We start from the raw sequence: 23,483 nt of genomic DNA on the forward strand, positions 1-23,483 counted from the left end.
CGAAGGGAATGTCGTTTTTCCCATTATCAATTTCCAGGTCCCAATGAGATTGTAAATGCGGCACCCTGAGGAAGGACTGAGTAAAAAACTGGAAATTTAGTGAGGCTGCAAACAACTTCCAGGTAAATGAGGGAGGCAAAGCAATACAACACCCCACATTGAAATAACATTCTCAAATTTATCGTGAAACACAGTGACTTACGAACTTTGCATTTTTCCGCATGGCGACATAGTCTGCTAATATGTTCTGAAACAAAATTACTTAATAAAAACATAATTTATAAGGAAGTTAGAGTGGAAATTCGACAAGAGGATAGAAGATGACTACGAATCGGATTTCTTGTCGTGATTGGGATAGCAAACAAACAAATTTGTTAAATGTAACCTCAAAATAGTTTTGCGGAACATTGTCTCAAATTGTATTTGGTTTCAAGTCAATAAGAATTGCCTCAAAGAGAGGTAGTGACTACTTTGAGGTAAGTTCAAGTAGTTACGTTTGCCAAATGACGCTTGTTTTTGCAGACTACCCAACAGAATGGTTAAAAATTGTGATAACATTAATGGGATGGATTAATATCATTAAAGTGCTTCGGTAAGCTGAACTGAGATAAGATTATTTCGTAATTTCTAAGTGCCCTAACACCGGGGTCATGTGCAACCAGCACATGACCTTCTATCAAGTCAGTCCAACCGACAGTGTTTGGTTGGATGCAGTAAAATCAATAACTGGAGCAGTAAACATTGAGATTCGAATCCAAAACCACTTTTTAAGGACCATGAACTCACCTGCTTTATCATTAAGTTAGGAAGCTTCAGCGACACGTCTTATTTGAAACCAACTACACAGGGTGAACCTTATCAGTAATGCAACTGCAACACAGGGCAGTTAGAGTCACGAATGATGGCGTTCAATTACTGTTTGTTCCTCTGCTCACAATGGTACAACAAACCAAAACCTATGTATTTGCACCCGGAAGCGGCTACAATTGCTTACAAGAGGTGACATACTAGAGGTCTGGCAGTGCCCCTAAACGCAATTCAGCGAAGGGACACAACTTTGATGGGTCATTATTTAAGATGCCTGAGTATCTCGGGGCACGGCCTTGGGGCGTTCCATTAATCAGATCTCGGCTTCATGACGTTGCGTTACTCACCCGCCATGCCAACTAGACACTTGTTGGAAGCGAAGGAAGGGGAGACCGATGGGCGCGCTTTGATGCAGTGGCGAATACCGTTGTCTTGATACGCGCGAATCCAGTGTTGGTCCAGATTGCTACCCACCTGTCCGCCCTGCAGGGGAGCCTGTTATGTTCGCCATCGACAAGGTTGACTACTATATATGACCTTCGCAGCGGCCGCCGTTGCCGCCCTTTTTACCGCTCTCGCAACCTGCAGTGAAGCTGCACGGCGGCGTGAGTCATCGGGGCGGTTGCATATCTCTAACATGCTTTGTTATCCTCTGAACACTTCCATTGGTCGTTTATTTGGCACACTGGCCCCCAGATTAACGACAAATCATTAGGATTGAGACGCCGTTTTAAGGTGTACATTTCCAGCGGGGATAAACTAGACTGTCTAACTGGTATTGTGCATCACTTAAATAGGTCCACTTAACGGAGTTTAATTTGATTGGAGGCAATCCGATGTGCTGCCAGATGCATAGTTTTATCCTGTGCTGAAGGCCTAGAGGAGAGCTGGAGCTGCAACATGGTGCCTTACACGAAAAGAGGACATATGCTGGCATGAGGTCATAAAAAACGCTGAAGAGAAGGCTATAGTGCCCTTTTGAATTTAGGGCCGGGAAAGCTAGTTAACAGGATTCGCTTAACCTCTAGAAGAATGTAGCGATAGATATAGCCGGTCCCATGAGTTGAGGATAATCTAGCCCAACTATGTAGTCAGTGTTTTAAATGAGAAAGAGGATGATTCCGTGGTTGAAATCGCCACCTGAGAGGCAACACGCTTCTAAAAGTTAGAATACGCTAAAGTTGTTTCGTTAATGTCCTATCTGTACTTATGTGTAGCATCTCGGCAGACCTTGTATTTAGTTCAAATCCCAAATTGAATGGCTAAGAAATTTTTTACCATTCCCTAAATTCATGCTTTTTCAACTGCATATATTCACATTTTGAACTTACTTTACTGATTAATTTATAAGTACGACCAGTTTTACTGGCAGAATTAGGAGGTTTAACATCATCCTATTGCAGCAGTCCAAGCAGGCAATTCTATCCAATGTGCTTTCGGAAACCCCCAAACGTAGATACGTATCCCGTGAAGATACTGCAGAAAACAAATTTACGATGCAATACTTCACGACTTTCCCTTCATTCCAGAATATTTAAATGTTGGAAAATTGGAGGAGAAGATTAGTGGATTAGAGCAATGCCAAAACATGCGCGACTATAAGCATCTGGTTTAAAGACGGTCCAGCAGAGGATTTTCGAACCATGGAGCAATACTCCATCATCCCTGATGATATCAGGAATTTTAATCGAAAATACAAAGTCACTGAAGAATGCACACATTTCACACCTACGGTGCTTTTCGAAGGGTTATAAGATTTTTTGGCAATCATTAAAAATAAACTTTATCACAATGTAGACAGTCAGATGGGGTTTAAAGAAACTAACTTCGCTTAGTGCAAAGCGATGCAAAAGGTCTAAACAGCAAGACAACGGCGATTGTGCTTCACCTCGACCGCTGAAAGCCTTTATTAATCGGTGTGGTGACTGCAAATAACCAACTAGACGAACACACGTTATCCACTGAATGGGAAGGATTCACTGCAAAATGAGATGATCTTTCATGGTTAAGTGTGCGGGGGTTGTCTGTAAGCAGGTTGTGTGTTTGACCCACCAGAGACTAGTGAAGTTGTGATGAGTCCAACCTAGTAAAATTGCGCAATCCACACGTATTTAGCAGAACTCTTTTTTAAAATATCGAGTATTTTCCTATTTTTAAATGTTGTTTACTAGATGCGGCAACCTTTTAGTACCAGTGGAAATGGAACCACTAGAACGGTCTCCTAGACATGACCGCGTGGCGACCAATGAACTTAAAATCTCTCAGATCCATCTGTTTTCCAATTTAAACACGAAAAAAAAAAAACTGTATTATCGAAATGTTTTGGAATTGGGCTAATGCCGTTAATAATCACAAATACACTGACCAGCTGAAAGAATAAAGGTGTTAAAACAATCTTAAAGGGTATGAGTATATAAGTCCGATTGCAAATTAAGTAACTTAGAATCTAACAGGAGAGCAAACGTTGGCCCCTACGAAGGACTCAAGTTGACCCCAGTATGGATTAGAAAAAGTGCATTCCCTATAAAAAAATGGACGTGCACAAACAGTTGCAATCACTGCGATGGAATGTATAAAAAGTTTGCATTATTACACTTTCTTACACTCACTACCAAAGACTAAACTGATGGATCTGCGGATAAAGAACCCCACCGATACTGGTGTTGATTAACATGCACACGCTCTTTCCCGTATAAATGTGCAGCGCCACAGTGAATTTCGAGGCGAAAGAAGATGAAATGGGACAATGTAGCCCTCTAGACTACCATCATCACTGTAATCAATGTACCGTGAGTACAAGAGATTTCCCTCCCTCCGACAACTACACTATCAAGACAATAATACGAAGCAGCCACAGAAAAGGAGCAACTGACATTGTCATTAGCGCAAAAGCGACTCGAGTGGAGAGCAAAGCACCTTGATGGGTGTTAATTTGACAAACCAATCCCAAGAATCCAAAACTGCGCATTAGAGGTTTGCACTCACATCTTCACTCCACACGCGATCCCTCCGATATCACCAAGATTGAAACGGTTCACTTCTGAAATTCAACAAAGTAATTACAGGCGAAGGGTTAGTCTTGCCACAAATTGTAATCATAAATCGGCATCAGTGGAGGGAAGTTTCATGTTCTTTGTCTTTCCGTTGATGTAAATAATATACTGAGTTCGTTTAATACACAAACCTTTTCAATACCCCACGATTCACCTTCCACAGTAACGCCAAAGAGCTAGTACCCCAGTCCTTCAGCGTGCTTATCAAAGCTCTACTTCCAGACTTACGCAGACTATGATGTTGGTACACTGCTACCAGTGCCGAATGGTTAATGAAAACCGGGCACAACAGAGAGAAGTTAGGCTCTACTCTTACACTCAGTCATAACCTTTATAAACCATTGGTTAGTATAATGGTTCCCGTGGCCAAAAATGTCAGCTGCGTGTGGATCATGACTAATTCCAATGTCGCTACCAGGTATGATCAATGCTGGTCAGGAACCAGCCAAATCCTGCCAGGTTGTGAGTGCGGCTGCGCCTTATCATTTGGCCATATTTAGGCATTCGCTAGGTTCAGGCATTTGAATTGACTTGTCTGAGCAAGGCCGCCGCGAAGGTGAATATGCCCGTGTCTCAGCCATTTGGATAATCGGTTCGCGTACATCTTTAAGATCACCTCAGGTGCCAAAATGATACCAGTGGGATGGATTGAAGAATATGGTTTCTCTCAGTGACGCTTGAAGAATCCTTATGCCTAAGTAGATTGACCGGCTAGTTAAATACACGCATACTTGATTACTGCCCTAACTTTTAGAGCTGCACCATAGTCACTAATGTCGAGCGGCCTGAAATCAACGAGTCAAAATTGTCCATATGAAAGTGACGCTGTAAAAACAGTGAACAAAGGGGAAAGCATGGCTTAAACCAGGAATGAGCCTCAAGAAAGTGGATTATTTTGTCTTGGTTTCGCTCTAGAAAGTGCTTCTACGAAAGGCAACCACATGGAATACGGCTGTTATAGAACAACGTCCAGCCTTAAGCAGCACGATTTGCTAAGAACGTGATAAATGCACTTTATCGAAGTTGACGAGATTAAATAGTGCAGCTGCATTCTGGTGTCCACTCAGTATGATGAAGGATCAACGAACAATCTTTATTCCTTCATTTCCTACAATTTATTCCCATTAATTTAGCCACTTTTGTCGCTGCCGATGCAAAGTGTCATCATGGAGAGCGAGGTCCATGTAGCAGCGTGGTACTTGCTCTATCCATTCGTGCTATTACATGGATCCTATCCACCTCTTAAGAATCCGACTCCTGGCTTAACTGTATGCTTCATCCATTTGCAAGCAAGAACTAACTGCAACTGTTTTGTGCTTGTAATCAAGAGTGGTATCTATTCATTCAATAAAAGCCGACTTTTTTGCGGTAATATCAGGCAACACACTACTTGTGGCGGCACAAGTGGCAAACATCATTCTACTTTATGCACATAGACACCCAAAAGGCCTCCACTCAGTGTGATGCCAACCGAATAGCTGGCAAACATCAGACATTACTCTAGGCAGTTTGATGTTAGCTTCAATAAAATGATGCTCGCTTAAATAATATTCAACCGCAGAGCTCGGTTGCCATGCTAATTTCACCCTATCGCCTTTATTCTAATGCACATATTCATTCAACCCTCTTGTTAGATGATAATGAACTCGTCTCCAAACCGATCTGCCTTATTAAGTGTTTATAGATGATTCAAGCGATGCACTCCGAATACACTTGGATGAATCAACTACCCCATTTTCAAGGGAAGATGCTTACCATGTTAAAGAGAAATGTATTCGGAGCCCAATTTTAAATTCATTTATATCACTAACAAGCATCGTGAGCGAAAGGTCTCAAACACGCAAGTAGACTGTTTCGGAAATAAGCAAAACACCTATAGTTAACATCAAGGTGTACTATTTTGGATATCCCAAATGCATTTCTTCAAACTAATGACGCAAAAGCACGTTGGACCAAGGAGCGCAACCATGCAGTCTAGCGCACCCCCTTGATAGGCATATATTTGGAGAATAAAGCAAGGGTGTGCAACTTTCCCGAAATTTTCACCGGTAGCAAGACCAATTCTGTAAAGCCCAGTGTTTGGCAACGCAAATCGCCCGTAGAATGGCGATTAATGCATCACTTCAAATGGAAGTTCAAGCGAAATGCACAACGATATATGACTAAGTGGTCTCAAGCAAATAGTGTCCAACCTTCTGCGTGTGTTTTAAATGTGCGCAAAATCTAGGGAACCGAATTAAATAAGCGAAATGAGACTGGTTGAAGGAGCAAAATAAACCTAAAAATTTTGTTATGCTCTCACGGGGCCTCGATAAGGGGCTTGTGCTAAGTCTCGTAACAATCGACACATGACAGCAGTCGGTGTCTACGAAAAATCACAGTATATTAGCCTAAACTGCTGAAAAATATTAGAATAAAAGTCCCATTGCAACTTCAGAGCAAAAGCAGGGAAATTGGGCGGATTTATGCACAAAATACTGACCTGGTCAGCAATAAATTTGAGTGTTTCTGGTGACAAAAGTCGACGAGTAAGATGTAAAAAAATAAGTGTATTTAAGTAGATTTACACCATGAAGTCAACAAGATCAAGTCATTAACAAACGAACAGTCGGTGACAGTGAGTTCTGTCATGGATATTCAGGAATCGCCGTCTTAAATTTTAGGGGGTAGGGATGACATAAAGACATCAGACATCTTCTTTTGAACCCTATCAGCAAGGGGGGCTACATCTGAGGCAACCATGCCGATGGTAGAAACTGAAGGCAATATAAAAATATCGCAGACACCTAAGATCTAGGACTCTCAATAGACATGTACCTCCCCTAGCCACTCTGTTAGATATGTCGAATCCAGAATATGACGCAATTACAACGGGCTGGACGGGAACCTTAAAAAAGGCAAGTTAAACAAAGTAAAGACGCGGACCTGCGCTTCCACAGCGAGGTAAAATGCGCCTTTTTTGAAGGGAAGCAAACCACTCTTTCCGTCTCCTCGAGTGCCCTCAGGAAAAATGATGACCGAAACCTTAAGAAAAACATGTAGAACTGCCAAATCCTACCTGATGCTCTTTAACAATTTTGGCTGCATTACGCAACTTATGTATACTGTCATCACGGTTCGAACGATCAATTAAAATGGCTTTAAGAAACCAGACAAGTAAGCCAAATGAAGCATAGGTTGCTATGGACCGTTTGGCTACGAATGTCGATCGCCTGGGCCACACGGGGATCAAGGCTCAAGGATAACGGTATTAGGAATACAAATACCTGGAATGTCAAGGGCACTTTGGTGATTGACTACAATGATACGTGGACCATCTGTAACTTGATTTTCTATTCCATGAACCCTATGCCGCATTCCAACAATCCAGCTAATTGTTTGCCATAAATAAATCGTATTACTAACCTAATAAAATGGTAATCAAGACCTTACTAACTATTGTAATAGCTCCGACCAGTAAAAGAATACTTAATGCAATAATAAAGAGCCCCAAGCAATAATACACATGTAGCAGCGACCAATTTTGACCAAAATTGAACTTCTCTATAAATTCCACCAAATATCCCTCGAAGCATCAATACAGGAGTCGCGTAACTTCAACTAGACCTGACCATCAGCAGTGGGTTATGAATCATATGAACTGCGAACACATTAACAATGACCTTGGTGAGCTGTGGCAACAAAGCCAATTAGCAAAAGATCATAAATCTTGTATAATGGAATAAATATAAAAACCTTCTTCTTTGTTGCATGAAGACCTCGTAGAAAGAAAAGTTTAAACAATATGGGTAGGGATCCACTCCGTATACAAATTGCCTTGCATGTTGAGGGAGGTAAATAAAGCATTGTGTCAAATTCTAACCTGGCCTTTTAAGAATAAGGTGGCTAGTCTTAGATTCAATGCATCTAAAAAGTAATCTACAGCAACTTGATTCTGCAAACTCACACACACTGGTTAACATGATTCATGAACCCACTAGTAAATCTATCCCTAAAGAAGTAAAAATGTTAGCAAAAATTTTATAAAAGTCATTAGTGAATTGTTTTTATTTAGAAGATTATTTGTTTGACATTTTATTGAAGATGAGGCATTATTTGCCGGTCTATAACAAGCAGTTAGTCAAACTTTTACTATACCTAGATCATAATTTAGAGAGAACTTTTCAAGCTGGTATACGGCTTAGTCATCATTTCAAAGACGTCCTTGTTTTAAACATTCCCGACTAACCATATTTATTGAATGCTATACGCTGTGGAAGTTCGTTTTCACTATTTTGTGTGAATAATGGATGAGTCGGAGTTTGTCGTCGTGGATGAGGAGCATAAAGAATCAGTAGAATTTGACAACCTTGCGGAAGTTGTACAGGCATATGGAGCGGCGCGCGGTAATTTACTTATTTTCATTGTTATTTCTACAGAATCCCTTCTTAAGGGTGTCACTCTGTTGCATGATACATTAAATTTAAACATGGAACTTGCCTTGAAGAATACTCCGCCCGATTTTGAATCGAACTCGGATGATCTTATGAGGCGCATACTAGGATCGGCACGTTTTTTATTGTTTGGTTAATTGAATATTTAATTCAGCTACACACTTCTTCCGAGGCTGTTCTGCGCAACCACGTGAAAAGTCTCTGTTCAAAATTGGTTGCTGTCAAGAAGGAGTACGAGGACTTGGCCAATAAGTTCGAGAGTCTGAATACACAAGGTTCACCTGAGTCTTCGGTGAGTTTTATTTTATTAGTATTGTCCTAAAAAGCCATATCATGCATGATGCTTGGCTACATTATTTTATGCAACAAAGTTAATTACGAGCTCAATCAATGGTTTATGTTGGCTGTGACCCAAGAACGGTAAACTTCGACTCGCTATCATTAGTCTATCCTACCAGATCTATGCTCTAATCAGATATTTGAAGTTTCTCTTGCACAACTTACTGCTCTACAACGTATGAATCTTATCTGAATGAATTTGTCTTCACTACGGTTTAATCAAGAATACTTTTGTCAGCATTATTTCCTTGGTGCCTGGACATTACACAAATAGTGATTGTGAACGTAAGAATGGGGGAAAATGTGGAATAATTACTGGTCATTGTTTATGTGTGAGCATCGTATCCAGTCCCATTTTTCACTAGATGAGTGGGAATAGCCAAGTAGGTTTTTATTCATGCTTGACTTTTCTTCTGCATCAAGTTTGTATTGGAGACCATTTTGGGAGCACGTTTATAGTCGAAATGCCGGTCCCTACACAGCATCGACCTTTTTGTTGCCGAGTACTTCTTAATCCATCGAAGATAAAGGGGCGGAGGGGTCTACTGAATTCCAGCCGAGGGATTATGACTTTCCTCGGCTGCAAGTTATTGCTGTGGCCATATGCATAATTGTGGGGTTAAATGCGCAGCCGACGTTCAATTGGGATGCCATTGATTCAATAGATTCGCACTAATGCACTTACACGCATAAGTTGTTGCCGCGACTGCGCTACTACCGGTAGCTCCACGGTATCGAAACTCGGTTACCGTGGCGAGCATCCCTGACACTGTGGTTAAAAGAAGTTGAGCTAGCTCATTTATTCTTTTTGGTCTCCCTCTCTTAGGCTAAACTCGTACATCTGGCTGGTGTCTTTGACCAAATCGACGCCCTTCTTCCGCCCTCTTGGTGAGTCTTACTGAACGCCTAGAAATCGTAACCCCTTACAATACCGTTTCTTAGCAATAGTGCCTTTTTGCTGAGAATATTCACGTGATGAAAGACAGTAAGTTGAAACGTGGATGGAATTTTGTTTCACTTTTTAGGCATACACATTGAATAGTTTTGGGTCGCTGTTTTTAAAGTTTTTGACGGGACTCAAATGAGTCGGTTGATTTGTGCTGTTTCTTTTCGATGCAAATGTATCTAGTAGATACTACTGTTAGAAGGCAAAGCAATTGGAGATTAATTGTCGTGTCACGTGTGAGTGTGGAAATAAAATATTTGTTTTTGCTTTTTGTTAGATTAGCTTGTTTCAGTGTGGAAGACACAAGATTGAAGAACTTTGATGATGTGTTTTATGTCGAGATGTCAGATAAGAACTACAGTTTTAGCCTGTGTTATTGCTATCGATTATGCTGCCTCATATACCCTTGTTTGCAAAGTAGGCGTCCCCTCGTTCTTTAGTTTTAGTCGGTGCATCCTAGTAATCGCATGACTCTTCTTCGAAGTCAAAGATGGCAGAGGTGATTGAATTAGGCACATGTAAGGGTGTTACATGCAGAGTTCTCTTGTAACTTTTTTCAACAACGTGCATGTCCTCTGACGCTATCGTCGTTGAGTTCATAGCATTGGCATCGCCACTGCGTCCAGAAGTTTATGTGACTTTTAGGCGGTTGTGTTGTACAATCCCCTTCACCTGCCTCCTACTTTTGTTCAGCGGGATGGTATTTAGATCGCACTGCTGGAGATATTTACTGGCGCCTTACCAGAACTTGGCCATGGGCCTATAAATGTGAAAATGACATGGGTGGGCATCAGCACTACGTGCGTGTACAATCGCGTTTCATTGATGTATGGCAGCTTATCGTCGATCATTTAAAGAAACAAATTCACGGATCACCTATTCTTACATTTCTACGTTTGTATGATCCAACACTTCAATAATTTAGTTTTCAGATAGGCAGTGAAGTTGTCATAATCATCTATTCTGAATCTTCTGTTGTCACGTTACACCCCTTTTACTTTGAAAATCATTCATATGCGTATCTAAAATTGATTTAGACCATTAAGTCATCACTGTTTTTTATAGTATCTCTTGCTCATACCTGGGGTCTGTTAAGTGCCTTTTTTAAATGTGGATGTCAGCTGAAACAAATAAATATCTTTGGGGTTATTTCGTCAGTTACTTTACTACAAAACTTTTGCTTGATCGGACTTGTTTTCTGAGCGATTTAATCACCCAAGTTTATCATGTGTTGCGACAAAATTAACGATAATTTATTGTCAGTAGGATAACATTTACTTCCTCAAAGCCTGTCCTCAGCAGCTAGTTTTAGCAAAACTCTGGCTCACTGCTAGTCCAACTTATTGAGTCAAATTAGGGTCGGTTGATAGTAAACCAATAAGCATCTCGGACTTGCCTTCTGTATTACTGCTATTTTTTAAGTAGACTTTTTCATTTACCATTTCGATGTTCCCGTCACAAGTAGCTGCCACTTCTTTCGACTGTCGTGTAAAATAATTAGTTGAATGTTAGCTAGCCCTCAGCAAATTTAATAACAAAGTACCTAGGAATAATTGTTATTTTGAGCTCCAAGTCCCAAGTAACGGCGAAGGCTAGAGTGGTGGATGAAAGGGACCGTGAAGTTTTTGAAAAGATTCGAGGGTGACTATTTTCCAGTGCTTTGCTTTTAACACTGTAATGGGAACCACATCGGGGAAGGAGTGTTTTGGTCAGCTTTTTCATACAGAGCAACTGTGTCTTTGGAGGTGATTATGTTTAATAAAGCAGACAGCAATATCTTGATTCCCCTTACTCTAGTGATACACCTGTTTCATGATGAATATGCCCTAAAATTACATCGATTTTGAGGTCTAATTGTAAAATAGCAACAAATTCTAGTATGGTAGACCGAATCAACTACGCATTTTCCGCAAAGGATCCGGACGAGATTTTCCGCTGGTATTTTTTATTAACGATGCACAATTCTGCCTCTAGGAACTTATTATTTTTGACCGCCTTTATTCTTCCCAGAGTAACAGTTTTTAAAAGATAGTGTCTTTTGGGAAGGTTTGTTGTTTAATTGTTTCTGTTTGCCTCCGATTGTTAGTGATGCTTCTACCGTCGGACCGAGCAAGACCGCTCCCACCGCTGATGTGGAAGAGTTGTGCACTCGCGCAGAGATCATTCGGGATCGTGTGAAGCTGGTTATGGAGGCGCGACTCGGATCTACCTCTGGTTCGTCTCCACCGTTGCCCTTTTTCACATTTTTATCCCACGGCTGCTATCCGGTCCATCAAGACTTCGATCAGCTTGCGAGTACACCCTACAGGCACACCACTTTTGCTCTCTTTCGTGGTCCTAGTCGGAACAAGATTGCCGTGCTATCTCGGTTGCTTGCTCCATTTGCGATTGTTCGGCGTTGCGCGATCACTTGCCCGCCCACCCACTCGTACGCGTGTGTGGACAACTACTTAACGCGCCACTTTAGCACTCATTGGTTCCTCCTAAGAAGCAGCAGTTCACATAACTGCGTATTTGCAGTGACCCTACATGTCGTAAAGGCCACACATTGCTACCATTAGTACCACTCTTACTACGCTCTACGCAGCACCTTTGGGTAGTGGGCTTTTACTCTCAAACTAAAACCTACCTAATTCTTATCCACAGACTTGGGCCAACCAGAACAGCGTGACAGACCAGGTATGGGTTTTTGCGATCACCCTTCTCAGTAATGCTCTTCCTCACTTCAAATGTATTAGCCGTTTCATTTCCTCATGATGCAGATTTGGAGTCAAATACTTCTTCATCACCAAAGGCGGAGTCAAATATGGATGTAAGTTATTCTCTTCATTTAATACTTCAAAATATTACCAGACACTTTTTTGCTGCATTACTTAGAGATGATTAGATCCAATACATGTAAATATTAGAAGCTTAGGCTTTTTTTTACAAAAGTTAGCGTTGAACTGCTGTTTTTTGGAAAGCTTACCGCTTGTTTTCCCTTTCAAACATTTCCACGAACCGCATGATCTTTTTGTGTCGTACTGCATGCATCCAGTACTTTTTTTCACCGCACCTGCCTAGTTTGAATCTGATCCGTAAGACCTCTAGCGAGGTTTCGCTGTACCACTCGCAGTACCCTCAGCATGCCATTCCCCCACCCCACTACTACCACCGTCTGCAACAGTACCAGCAATATCGACACCAATCTCACCATGTTGACTGCGAACAGCAGTCCCAACAGCTTCCACTTCGGCCTGCTGCCACTGCCACTACCGTCACCTACCGACACGATCCTCACATTGTCAGTAGTGCTCGTCATAGTCTTGTCATCGATGATGACCTCCGTCTACCTGTTGGACATGTGCAGCGCCTTAAAAAGAAACTCAGTGCCTCTCTTACTGCAAGTGGGTCCGACCACGTACCGAGTGACCTCCGTGCCATTCCGCGGCAAATTCCCGGGGCCAAGGAACTCTTTGGCGCTTCCACATCTCCATCCAAGCCCACGATACTGTCTTCCTCGGGCGCGAAGCCATCATCATTACTGACGCAGCGGCAGTTACCTCCACTGTCGCCAAGGAGGCAGTCAACAAAAGATGAGATTGTCTCGCTGCAGAAGAATGTGGCCTCCTTGGCGGCGGCTGCAGCTCTTCAGCGCAACGTGTCAGTACGAGCCAAGGAGGTAATCATTGACGGTTGTGGCGGTAGCGGTGGCAAAGGTGGTATCAAAGTTAGTGGCCGAGATCTTGCGGTGTCGAGATCGGTTGCTGTCGGCTTCGTCCCGCCTTTGTTGCCTAAGCCCTCAATATCAGTTCAAACTCAGACAGAGCCGTTTGGCGCTTGCCCTTGGTGGATGATGCTAGAGGCCCCTGGATGGCGGCAGAGCTCTATGTCCTCTGCCACCTCATCAGGCATTGGAATGGATGATGGGAGCAACTTTCAGGATGACTTCTCCTCGGTCTCAAAGACTTGTTTCGTCTGTTGCAAGCATAGTGCTGTGATGGTTGGTGCTGGTGCCACTAACCGTCCTCAGTCTGGGTCTAATTCTTTCTATCCGGCTCCCGACTTACTCCAAGAGGTAGCTCAAGCGAATGACCAGTCAAAACTCTTGCATCTGCTTAAACTAATTCAATCAGTCTGTTGTGTTCGCCACTTACTCCCATTGATTGTTTAAAACAGTTGCTGACATGGTCGAGTCGAACATGTTCTCTGTCTTGGTAATTTCTATTGGCTACATCATTCATGAGTACGGACATTTTGTCTGCTGTTATGTAGTTACCTTTATGCGAGCATGATCCTGCGCCACTAGCAAGTCAATCTGAAGCGTTTAAGCATTATTTTTTTGCATCGTTAAGTTGCATGTGTTACTCTTTCTGCCTTTTTTTAGATAAGTCGAATGATCAGAGAGGAAGTTACATCCGTGTTTCAATCAGAGATGGGCAATATCATGGAACGTCAGAGGGACCTTATCCAACAAGTTCTTAAGCCACTTACGGAGGGCAAACGGAAGGAGGATCATGCCCAGTTTCCAGCCGACGGATTTCTTGATAGTACGGAGGGAGACAAATCGCATTCCGCGTCATTTTCCCCGGTAAAATGGGCTTGCCACATCTCACATTGCCTTTAAGGGTTTCTAAAAGCTTGTAACCAAAAACCCCTATGTGAGGAACTGACAATCGCTATTTAGCGGAGATCGGCTAATTCTTGGGTTATAGTGGATCTTCTTACTCTTGTAAATTGATTTTTTTAGAACTAGGTAGTATTATTTTACCCAAACAAGAATGCATTTAATTTGATCTATGATATTAGCCTCTGTAAAATGGAGAGATTTTCGTGTTTACTTAAGGAGTAATTCTATATTTGTCCGACTTTTTTTAAAAAAGCAATTAATTGCTTCCGTAATATTGCAACTGATATCATTGTGTTCCTGTAATTGATCTTGATGTTCAGCTTCAACTGGTGCCTTTGTTAATAAAAAGGCAAAATGATGTTTTCCATTAATTGTCTGATTTGGCCATGAATTACGCTCGATGGGAGTTGCTAAACGCCTTGATTATTTCAGCACGTTATGACCTTCCTACTATTCTCTGTATCGAGAAAATATTTACTCATACCTGAAATTACTAAATTTTTTCCCTTTAGAAGCCTTCTACAACCTCACCATCGTACCTAGGGCCTTATGCAAATGAGGTAGGAACTCATTTAGTTTACTCCTTGTGTAGTATCTGTATCCCCCGGATATTACAATAACTTTCTATGCTATTTTTGCACATCCACTATTGAATGCCACTCATATGCACTGTCAAACTGAATCAAGGTATTATTTAGATGAGTAAATATGACACCTGAAGGAGACACTTTTGAATGTGGAGGAAAACCCCTACTAGGATTTTGGCTACTTTTGAATTAAAATGTTTTTGCTTTTTTCTGTCAGGATGTCGTGGTAATAGAAGTTAGGGAGAAATCCACTCAACCACCACTTCAAAATCCTGGTGATGCTTCGAGTAGCGTGACCCAGCCCATGGTATGTCCCATCTATCCTCTATCCCTACAAGCCTCCAGTCTAAATGGTAACACCATTTTGTTTTGCAGCTTTTGCCAGTGCCACATCGGTTAGTAAAGCGTTTTGTTCCTCCAGTTCCGATAGTATGTCCACAGCTTCTACCATCCGGTCTCATGGTAATAACCTCGATAGCCTATTTGCCTTTTCTCTGTGTTCTTATCCATGCCATAGTTAGGAGTCATCGTCCCATCCCTGCATAATTTTCTTTTCCGCGCACATTGCAATCTTTCATTACAAGCCCTAACTACTTGCTGTTGAAATGGACTGGGCTAAAGTGCTCTTGACGCATTGCTCAATTGTTTGTGATGGGAACAGGTCCCATATTCCCAGGAGCCGTTTCGAACTGTTCCTTCAGATCTGACCGGTAAAAATCTAGTTAACGACACCGAAATGAGGCCTCAAGCTAAAAGGATATCGTGTGATCTCAGTCCTCAGGTCATTCCACTTAAATATGGAATGATTTGGGATGGTATTCGTTTAAAACAGATTTAGGGATGACCTCTCCTTTAAGTGCAAGATCAAGCCTAATTTTGGTAACTACAATGGTATATGGAAAGCCAGGCTAATCCGATTCAGGTGTAAGCTATAACAATTTTGTGTTACTGCCGTATTTTCAAGTCAGATTCACGTCTCTGAGTGAGAGACAACCCATCGACTTTGGCCTTGTGGAATGCCATTTATTGGATCAGACAGCGTCTGTTTTTTAACTTGCCTCTTTAAGTTCCCCTAAAAGCTGCTTTTTTTGCCTTTAGTCCTCTTCTCAAAGCCAACCCGGACCCAGTCGTAGACAAAAGCCCAGCTTTCTACCCGATGATGTGAGCATTTATTGCCTTCTTTATTGCGTATTTTCTTGGTTTAATAGGCTTAGATTCGATTAAAAACTAGAGCAACATCTAGTACATGATTGTTGTGAATCAGAAATAGGTCTTTTTGGAGGTCATGCTGATAATGACTTGAGCCTTTTTATGCGATCAAGAAGGTAGCTTCCAGGTCATTTAAAATGGTCATTACTTCGCTTGCCTCCAACCCGGTGGATGCCTACTCTAGGGAGGCCGAGCCTTGTTACCAAGGCCTGCTGCGACGGATGAATTTCTTCACGATTGAGGAGCATACCCCCCACTAGGAGTTGATATACCGTTTTTCCATTTTTTATTAGTCTTTTGGCCGCAAATACCAACCTATTTTCGTTCATTGACCCCCACAGGGTTAGGTTTCTCAGGTCACACCTTTTCCTCCCTTTTACAGGAGACACCAGTCTGTCCCAAATGCCAAATTTGGCTGCCGGACAGAGACGCTCTGGAGATACATCTCGATACTTGCTTACAATGAGTTATCAGCTACCGTGCGTGTCATAGCTCGCCTCATCTTTTAGATTGAACCGAATGCTCCTCTCCTCTTATCCCAACATTACATTTATTTTTTGCGTCCCTCATGTTTTCACCGACCTTCCCACTATTGTTGTTGACATTACTACCAGCCCGTTTATTTCTATTCACAAATCACGAAACCATTGTTCCATACAACTTTCAAAAGGCCTTACTGGTGGATTAAGCGGGTCTCAGCACGACTAGGGGATCTCAGGCAGAGAATATGGGAGGGACAGGATTGAAGGGGAATTAAAATTTTCAAGATCATCTGCAACTATTAATGATGGATGGAGGATCGTCATGCATGGTGTGGAGGTGGTAAACCTCCGATCAGATGTGCATTTGCGGATTCGTAAACTACCATGTGTCTGCTTCGTGCACGTTTCCTAACTTCATTCAGAGGTTATGGATTCCAACATGCTTAAATGGATGAGATGGGATGCAATTCTCAGTAGGGGTAAGCGTGTCCCGCGTGAACGAAATTGAGGCCTACCCAGCAGCAGAACGGGGGAACAGCGGGACTTGGTAATGGGTCACAAATGCTAAAATAACAATGCGATATGACCTCCGTTTTACGGACATTGACGGCGTGGGGCCCGCTGTCGCGTCATTAGTTTAGTTTTAATGAGTCGAATTACTATGAGAAAACAACGGTACGAAGTACAACAGCACCAAAGGTCTAGGAAATGGGCATTATCTGAGAAGTGTCTGGATTTATTCCTAGGGGCTTCAAAACTTGTATTCTGTTAAAAAAGTGTAGATTTTATAACTCAGCAGTGCAGGGTTTTGCAAATGCCTACCAGCTCCAGAGGCCAGGTCTATCAATGGTTGGATTCGATCCGAGGGATTACGCAGATGAAAGCAGGATTTGATGATACAGACTACTTTGTCTAAAAAAGTGCGCCTGCTTCAGCATTTACAGGGCTCTAGTCGCATGAAGCAGTCGACAAGTGCCCTATTGCGGTGGTGGATACAAAAGTCCCCAAAACTAGTACCGTCAGTTTTTTGTATCGGGACTGAAGTGACTTCCGGCACGTTCAGTTTAACATTTTGCACTGCTGGTAAAAAACCCATTTGTCGCGACCAAAAGACTGAATCTGCAAAGCCCCCAAGCTCATCTACGTACGAGGCGCGCATGCATTTAGACAAACGTGGCTATACAAACAAACACCGAATAAATCAATTGGTAGTAAGGTAAATAAAAATGGTCCCGTAATGGTTTAGATATAAGATATGGACAAATTTCAATGGGTCGCCAGCAGAACGACAAAAATTCTGTTAAAAACCCCGAAATCTATGAATTTTGAAGGATGTTGGAAGAAAAAATTCAAATGCTACCAATATGACTCTCGCAACTTTTTATTCGGGGCATCAACGTGCACAAGCAGCAAAGATATTCACAAATTTGCCTTTAATATAATCGAATATGACTATGGATTTTTAAAGAGCTGATTATATAATGTCATAGAGTGAAAATATTTTTATGGAATAAAAAGGGCCCAAGTATGTTCGGTCTTTGGTGAGTTTAACTGGTAACTGCTTCAATGCTTTATTTGCCATTTGTTTATACGAGGTATGTGGTCCGGGTTCTGTTAGTTTTGAAGCCTTGGTGCTCTGCCTTTTGTGCAATGAAGCTGATAGATTTTATAAAATTACAGAACGCTGGTATCTGTTGCTTATGCACAGAGTCTTTAAAGTCGGAGAACGCGACACCCTCTTGTTGCGAACATAGCTTTCATGTCGACTGCCTTAAAAAATGGACGGAGGAACACAAATCAGAGAGCCATTGTAGATGTCCCATCGTAACTTGTGGTCGCATTTATACAGCCATAAGCGTTCGAGGCTCTATTGGTGGGCCAATACGAGAGAACATTTCACTTGCTGTTGACAATCAGTGTCCCATTTGTTGTGAAGAAATCCAGCCGCCTGTAGCGATTCCGGAGTCTTGTAACCACCAATTTTGCGTCACCTGCCTAAGTGAATGGGCTAAGGTTCGGCATGAGTGTCCCCTTGATCGTGGCCCCTTTGAACTGATGCTCCTATCTTCATACATTGGTGGACCGATCGTTGAGCGGGTATGATTCGCTTTGGTGTTTGATAAATTTTTGATGTCATCTTATTGCGTCCAACAGTTTATTCCCCTCTAGGTGTTAGTATTGATTCACTTAACATTTACATTGTCCTTTGCAGTAAGTTTGCAGACTGGTTCTAGTGGTGTTCTTTTAACGGGTCACTCACTTTAAGCTTGTTATAAGGATTTGTACATTATAACGGATAATTAAGTTCTCATCTTAAGCCTTAGTCGTTCTTTCAAGTCTGATGTGGGTTTCATGTTTTTCGAATATTCCAGCGGCCCCCTCCACCCGCTTTCGTGCCACCACCGGAGGAGGAGGATACCACCGAATGTGAAATTTGCCATTCACCAGAAGATGAGGCGTACCTGCTTCTGTGTGATGGCTGTGACAAAGGATATCACACGTACTGCTTGCCCAATCCCCTTTCTGAAATCCCAGAAGGAGACTGGTTCTGCCCCGATTGTGAATGCGAACGCGTTCAAACGCAGCAAGGGGCGAATTCAGTAGCTACCATACACCCTCGGCGCAGTGGACGCCGATTACGATTCCGCCATTCACTTGCCGACCTCTCGGCAGAGGAGATCAGTAGTTTGGAAGAGTCTGAAGGCGGTGAGGAGGAGGAGGATGTGGAGGGCTTGGGCTCCTGTTTGTACCTCTCCACCCAGTCTCAGGAGCGTCTTGCTCACATCGCGGAACGACGTCATCGGGGCACGGGTCTGTTGCGTGATCTCATCGAACACCTCTCAGTCAGAGCTGAGAGGGAACAACAAGAGAGACGTCGCAATCGGAGACTGCGTCAGAGGCGACGTGTCCGTTTGGCGATATCCTTCAGTGAACCATCACTTTCGGCACAAAATGTCACTTCATCGCCTTCAGTGAGCTATCTTAATTTCTTACAGTTTTGAGAAAGGGGATTTAAACTTATATGGCACTGCAAGAATTCATGTGAATTGTATTCTAATATACCTGCGTTGGTTGAGTGAATCATTCGAATTTTGGCCCTTTCGGATATTTTAAACTTTTGCATCGTATTTACACTAGTTGTCATTTATTGTTATTACTAACATTTGATTGGTGTCCTCACTTTGCCTGACTCTGTGCGGGGTTTCGTTGCTACATTATGACTAACTTTAAATTCTTCTGAAAGACCAACTGCCATTCAGCCATATTCCAGTGGGGACTTTAGCCTGTTTCACATTCCTTGGTGGTCCCAAGCAGCATCTTTTAACCTATAAGACGATTCATTCCTCTTCATTGTGCTTCTAGTGACACCAGTTGGTCCTGGTTTGCAGCAAAATTGCTCTTTTCATTTTATCAGGGTTGGACGACTTATTTTAAATTCGTCACCAATCCTTTTTTAAATGATTTTTAAGAATGAATATGAGTACATGCATGGGTATCAAGGTCTATTTTAATGCATACGGAAAGTAGTTGCATACTTTGTAAAGTCTTATTTATTAGTAGACGTTCTTATATTGTGTTGGTGGTTATTTGTTTTCGTTTTGTTCCTTTTTGCTGTTGTTCTTCTCTCCGTAAAACATCTGTTAATGTTAGAAGTCTTTTCATTTTAAACGACATAAAGTTCGTTTTAGGGCGCTGCGGCCACCACCAGCACCAGCGAAGGGAACTCATGCATAATTCGTAAACGCCGCAGAGTTGTGGGCTTTTCCTCGTCGGATTCTGAGGAAGAGGAAGAGACTTCATCTCCCGCGTCACCACCGCTTACTCGAAGGCAAGAGGGCCCCTTTTCCCCATCACCCTCCTCCTCCCACCAGCGATTACAATCAACACCTGTGCGTGACCTCCACGATGTACGGAAATGCGTTTTTTTATTAGACTAGCAAAAAAACCCATGTTTGTTTCACTTTTTAAGCAGTTCAAGCCCCCACGTAAACTTTGGTCATGCTGTAAAAGCATTAGAATAGTGCTTCATGTTGATTAGCAAAATAAATCCGGTGTTTATCGTCTTGGAAAGTTCAACAACAACAGCAAAGCCTTGAATACAGCTTATTAAAACAAGATATCGATATTTCGACTTCGTTCACGTTCCAGTAATGCACCCTTTTTATCGCGTAAGGGTTGCCTTGAAGAGAAGAATAATTAACCCCATTTTCTACTGTTTTATTGAGTCGCCCTTAGAAACTCATAAGGTATAATTTCCGGTCCCTTTTCAGCAGTCTTCGCATCACAATTTGCCATCTACGTCCACTGAATCAGGTGTCGTGGTGCCTGGTAACAGTCGGGCTGATGACAGCAGTCGCGATATCTTCGCCTCATTCACAACCGATCCGAATCTCAGCACCATTGTGGAAGAGATTCACGAAATCGCGTCGAGGAAGAAGGAGAAACGGTCCAGTTGTGGTTCCAGTAAGACTGCAAAGAGAAGGAGGAAAAAACAGAACGCCAAACATCAACTAAAGACAGTTGATAGAAGCTTCGTTTTAAGAGCACGTGGGAGTGTCCAAAGGAGCCGGGTTTCGGTCAAGCGAAGGACTCAAATAAATAGGAGGAAGAAGGGGAGGCGCCTGCGTCTCAGCGCATCTCAGAAGAGGAATCAGAGCTCTGTATGTCGTGTTGATAGATGTGCAATCCTTGTTAGTTAGATAGCCAGCTCGATCGGTATTTCCTTGTTTCAGCTGACTGGTTTGATCCCTCCTTCTACAAGTACTCATTCTGGGCGCAAGGCGCGTCGCAGTAATCGAAAACTACCCATTCCGAAGCTTTCAATATTGGGAAGCGAACTAGATTGCGGGTAGATGTACTAAATTATTTCATCTTGTAAACAACAACCGATGCGGTCGCACGAGTAGACTACTCACAGACTCGTTTATGTTTAATACAACTCTGTTTGCTTCACATACAGCCGTAGAACTGCAATGAAAGCCTTGGTGACTTATCGCCTCTGTTCCCTTTTTAGATTGGTTTTCGAATCAGAAGATGATGGTAACAAGGAACGGTATGTAGTACTGATTTAACGTCTTTTTTACGGGTTGCCCTAGGTGCAAATTATTTCTTCAAATGCTTGTACTCACACCTCCTTGGCCTAAAACATTTTTACACAGCATTGCGAAGTGTCATTTTATAATTTAAACCCAATGTTTGGTGTGAGCAATTTTTTATTCGTGACGGTTACTTAATGTAACGTTTGGTTTTTTTTACCTGAAAGGTCTTCGTTTGTCCTTACTTAATATGCTTAACTTTACCCTAACATCGAAACTTTGTCTGTAGTTTGACTCGGATTTGATACATCTCTGTTACTATAATACGTGTATTAGGTATTTTACTGACAAAAGTGCTTTTATACTAGACCAACTCCAACTTCTTCCAGTAATAAAGGCATCACCACCCCTTCTACTTCCTCTGCTTCGGTGGGCCTTTTGAGTCGTCTCGAGGCCGACCAATCCTCTCTATTTCAATTTCGCATTTCAAATATGCACGTGAATCCGGATAATTCTCTCTCTCCGATTAAAATTGCACCCCCACTCCAGCCTAAGCGTAGCGAGGCTGCGTCGAGGGTAATCCCAGAGCAGGTTTCGCCTCCGGTCCGCCTCGTTACGAATATTAATAGGATGCAGGCTACCACGTCTTCGGGGCTTCAATCCTCGAAGCCTAGCAAGTCATTGGCTCTACCGGAGGAGGTATCAGCCAAGTCCTCCACATCTACTTTGTCCTTCCCCTCAACGTGGACCTCGGAGGGGGCTCTGCGTGTCCGCAGTTTACTAGTAGCACATCTACTTCGGACTCATCCCTCCCTGACTGATAAGGCTACCAAGATGCGCCTCATTCAAAGGGCTCTCTCCAAGGTATCCAAGATGGTGTTTGGTGATGATCTTTTAGTATTATTTTGCATCATTCTCTATAGATTGATTCGGTTTCAAAAAGATATGATGAGGGTGTAATCTAGCCTTACTTCTATCATAGATATAATTGGTTATTTCACTCAAGAGCTTTCTAGTGATTGCTCAGGTCATTTAATTTAAAAAGCCGCTTTTCATAGATGGAACAAAGACGTTGTCAGTCGCGTTAGTAGAGGAAGTAGCCTCTTTTTTAGCGTACTGGAGGCTGAGTCTAGTGGCCTAGAAGACATTTTCACCAACAGCGGGCATACAACTGAAATGGGTTATTCTATTATGGGAATTGCCGGTTTTGCGTGTTTCAACTCATTCCGTCAAAATTAATTAGCCTGTAGTTTATAAAGTTTGTGGAACGATGAAGTAATTGGATTCTAAGTCATCTGATCAAAAGAGTAGGAGTTATTATCGTTTTCTTGCAGATCCTCTCGAAAAAACCGAATCGTGTGACGGAGGAAAAAATGAGGAAGTTAGTTGACGACTACGTGGAATTTTACCGTCGCTATCCTCTATAGAGCCATAATTGTGCATTTTGTGTTTTATTTTGTAAAAAGACGTATCTAGTTGCATTTGATAACTTTCCCGGCTGATGACACGGATCTTCAGTGGCTTTTAAATGGTTTGTTTTATGAAAGCTAATTAGGTACATGTTCTATCACTGTTACTTTGTTCTTCACCACGTGCTCGTTGGGGTATTTGCGATTTAAATGTTTATAAGCACACAGTTGATAGCTTGTTTGGTCCTCTTTTCGATCTGATAGCAGGTTGAGACACGAAGGACCTTGTAGGCCGAATTCCGATGGATACCATACTAATTTACTCTGGTGCAGATGTACTTTTCCCATTTTTAGGTTTCAGTAAGTCAGGAGTCCTCATATTGACACAGACAAATTTTCTTTAAGTGTTGGTAATTTTTCGCGAACACAGCTAAATGCTTCCATGAAGGGGGATGTATCGTCTACTTAGTTGGGATAGAGGTGTCTTATATGTCAAATTAATGGTCATTGGGAAAAAAAAGTTGGACGGATAATTTGATCAATAATTTACTGGATTCAGACGAGGAGCCGGAT

General features: G+C 42.2%; 3 protein-coding genes across 3 annotated transcripts; 2 read left to right on the plus strand and 1 right to left on the minus strand. All coding sequences in view use genetic code 11, as the record gives it.

Moving 5' to 3' along the window:
- Positions 1-2,369: 2,369 nt before the first annotated feature.
- EGR_01864 (1-acyl-sn-glycerol-3-phosphate acyltransferase alpha) lies at positions 2,370-7,217 on the minus strand (the record flags this gene model as incomplete). Its single annotated transcript, XM_024491113.1, has 6 exons — positions 2,370-2,535; positions 6,538-6,616; positions 6,678-6,747; positions 6,786-6,884; positions 6,919-7,094; positions 7,127-7,217. 6 exons carry the CDS (start codon positions 7,215-7,217, stop codon positions 2,370-2,372), a joined length of 681 nt encoding a protein of 226 aa, XP_024354569.1.
- Positions 7,218-8,145: 928 nt separating this feature from the next.
- EGR_01865 (hypothetical protein) lies at positions 8,146-16,449 on the plus strand (the record flags this gene model as incomplete). The annotated part of the gene is made up of 12 exons (XM_024491114.1): positions 8,146-8,245; positions 8,279-8,420; positions 8,492-8,585; positions 9,459-9,520; positions 11,665-11,792; positions 12,225-12,257; positions 12,341-12,390; positions 13,945-14,148; positions 14,700-14,747; positions 14,992-15,081; positions 15,873-15,935; positions 16,366-16,449. The coding sequence occupies 12 exons, from the start codon at positions 8,146-8,148 to the stop codon at positions 16,447-16,449; spliced, it is 1,098 nt and encodes a 365-aa protein (XP_024354570.1).
- Positions 16,450-17,992: 1,543 nt separating this feature from the next.
- EGR_01866 (PHD and RING finger domain-containing protein) lies at positions 17,993-22,928 on the plus strand (the record flags this gene model as incomplete). The annotated part of the gene is made up of 9 exons (XM_024491115.1): positions 17,993-18,006; positions 18,061-18,562; positions 18,838-19,437; positions 20,155-20,373; positions 20,740-21,126; positions 21,199-21,314; positions 21,480-21,518; positions 21,870-22,365; positions 22,836-22,928. The coding sequence occupies 9 exons, from the start codon at positions 17,993-17,995 to the stop codon at positions 22,926-22,928; spliced, it is 2,466 nt and encodes an 821-aa protein (XP_024354571.1).
- Between the last annotated feature and the right edge of the window lie 555 nt (positions 22,929-23,483).

Source organism: Echinococcus granulosus, assembly GCF_000524195.1.
Source record: "Echinococcus granulosus chromosome Unknown EG_S00007, whole genome shotgun sequence".
NCBI lineage: Eukaryota > Metazoa > Platyhelminthes > Cestoda > Cyclophyllidea > Taeniidae > Echinococcus > Echinococcus granulosus.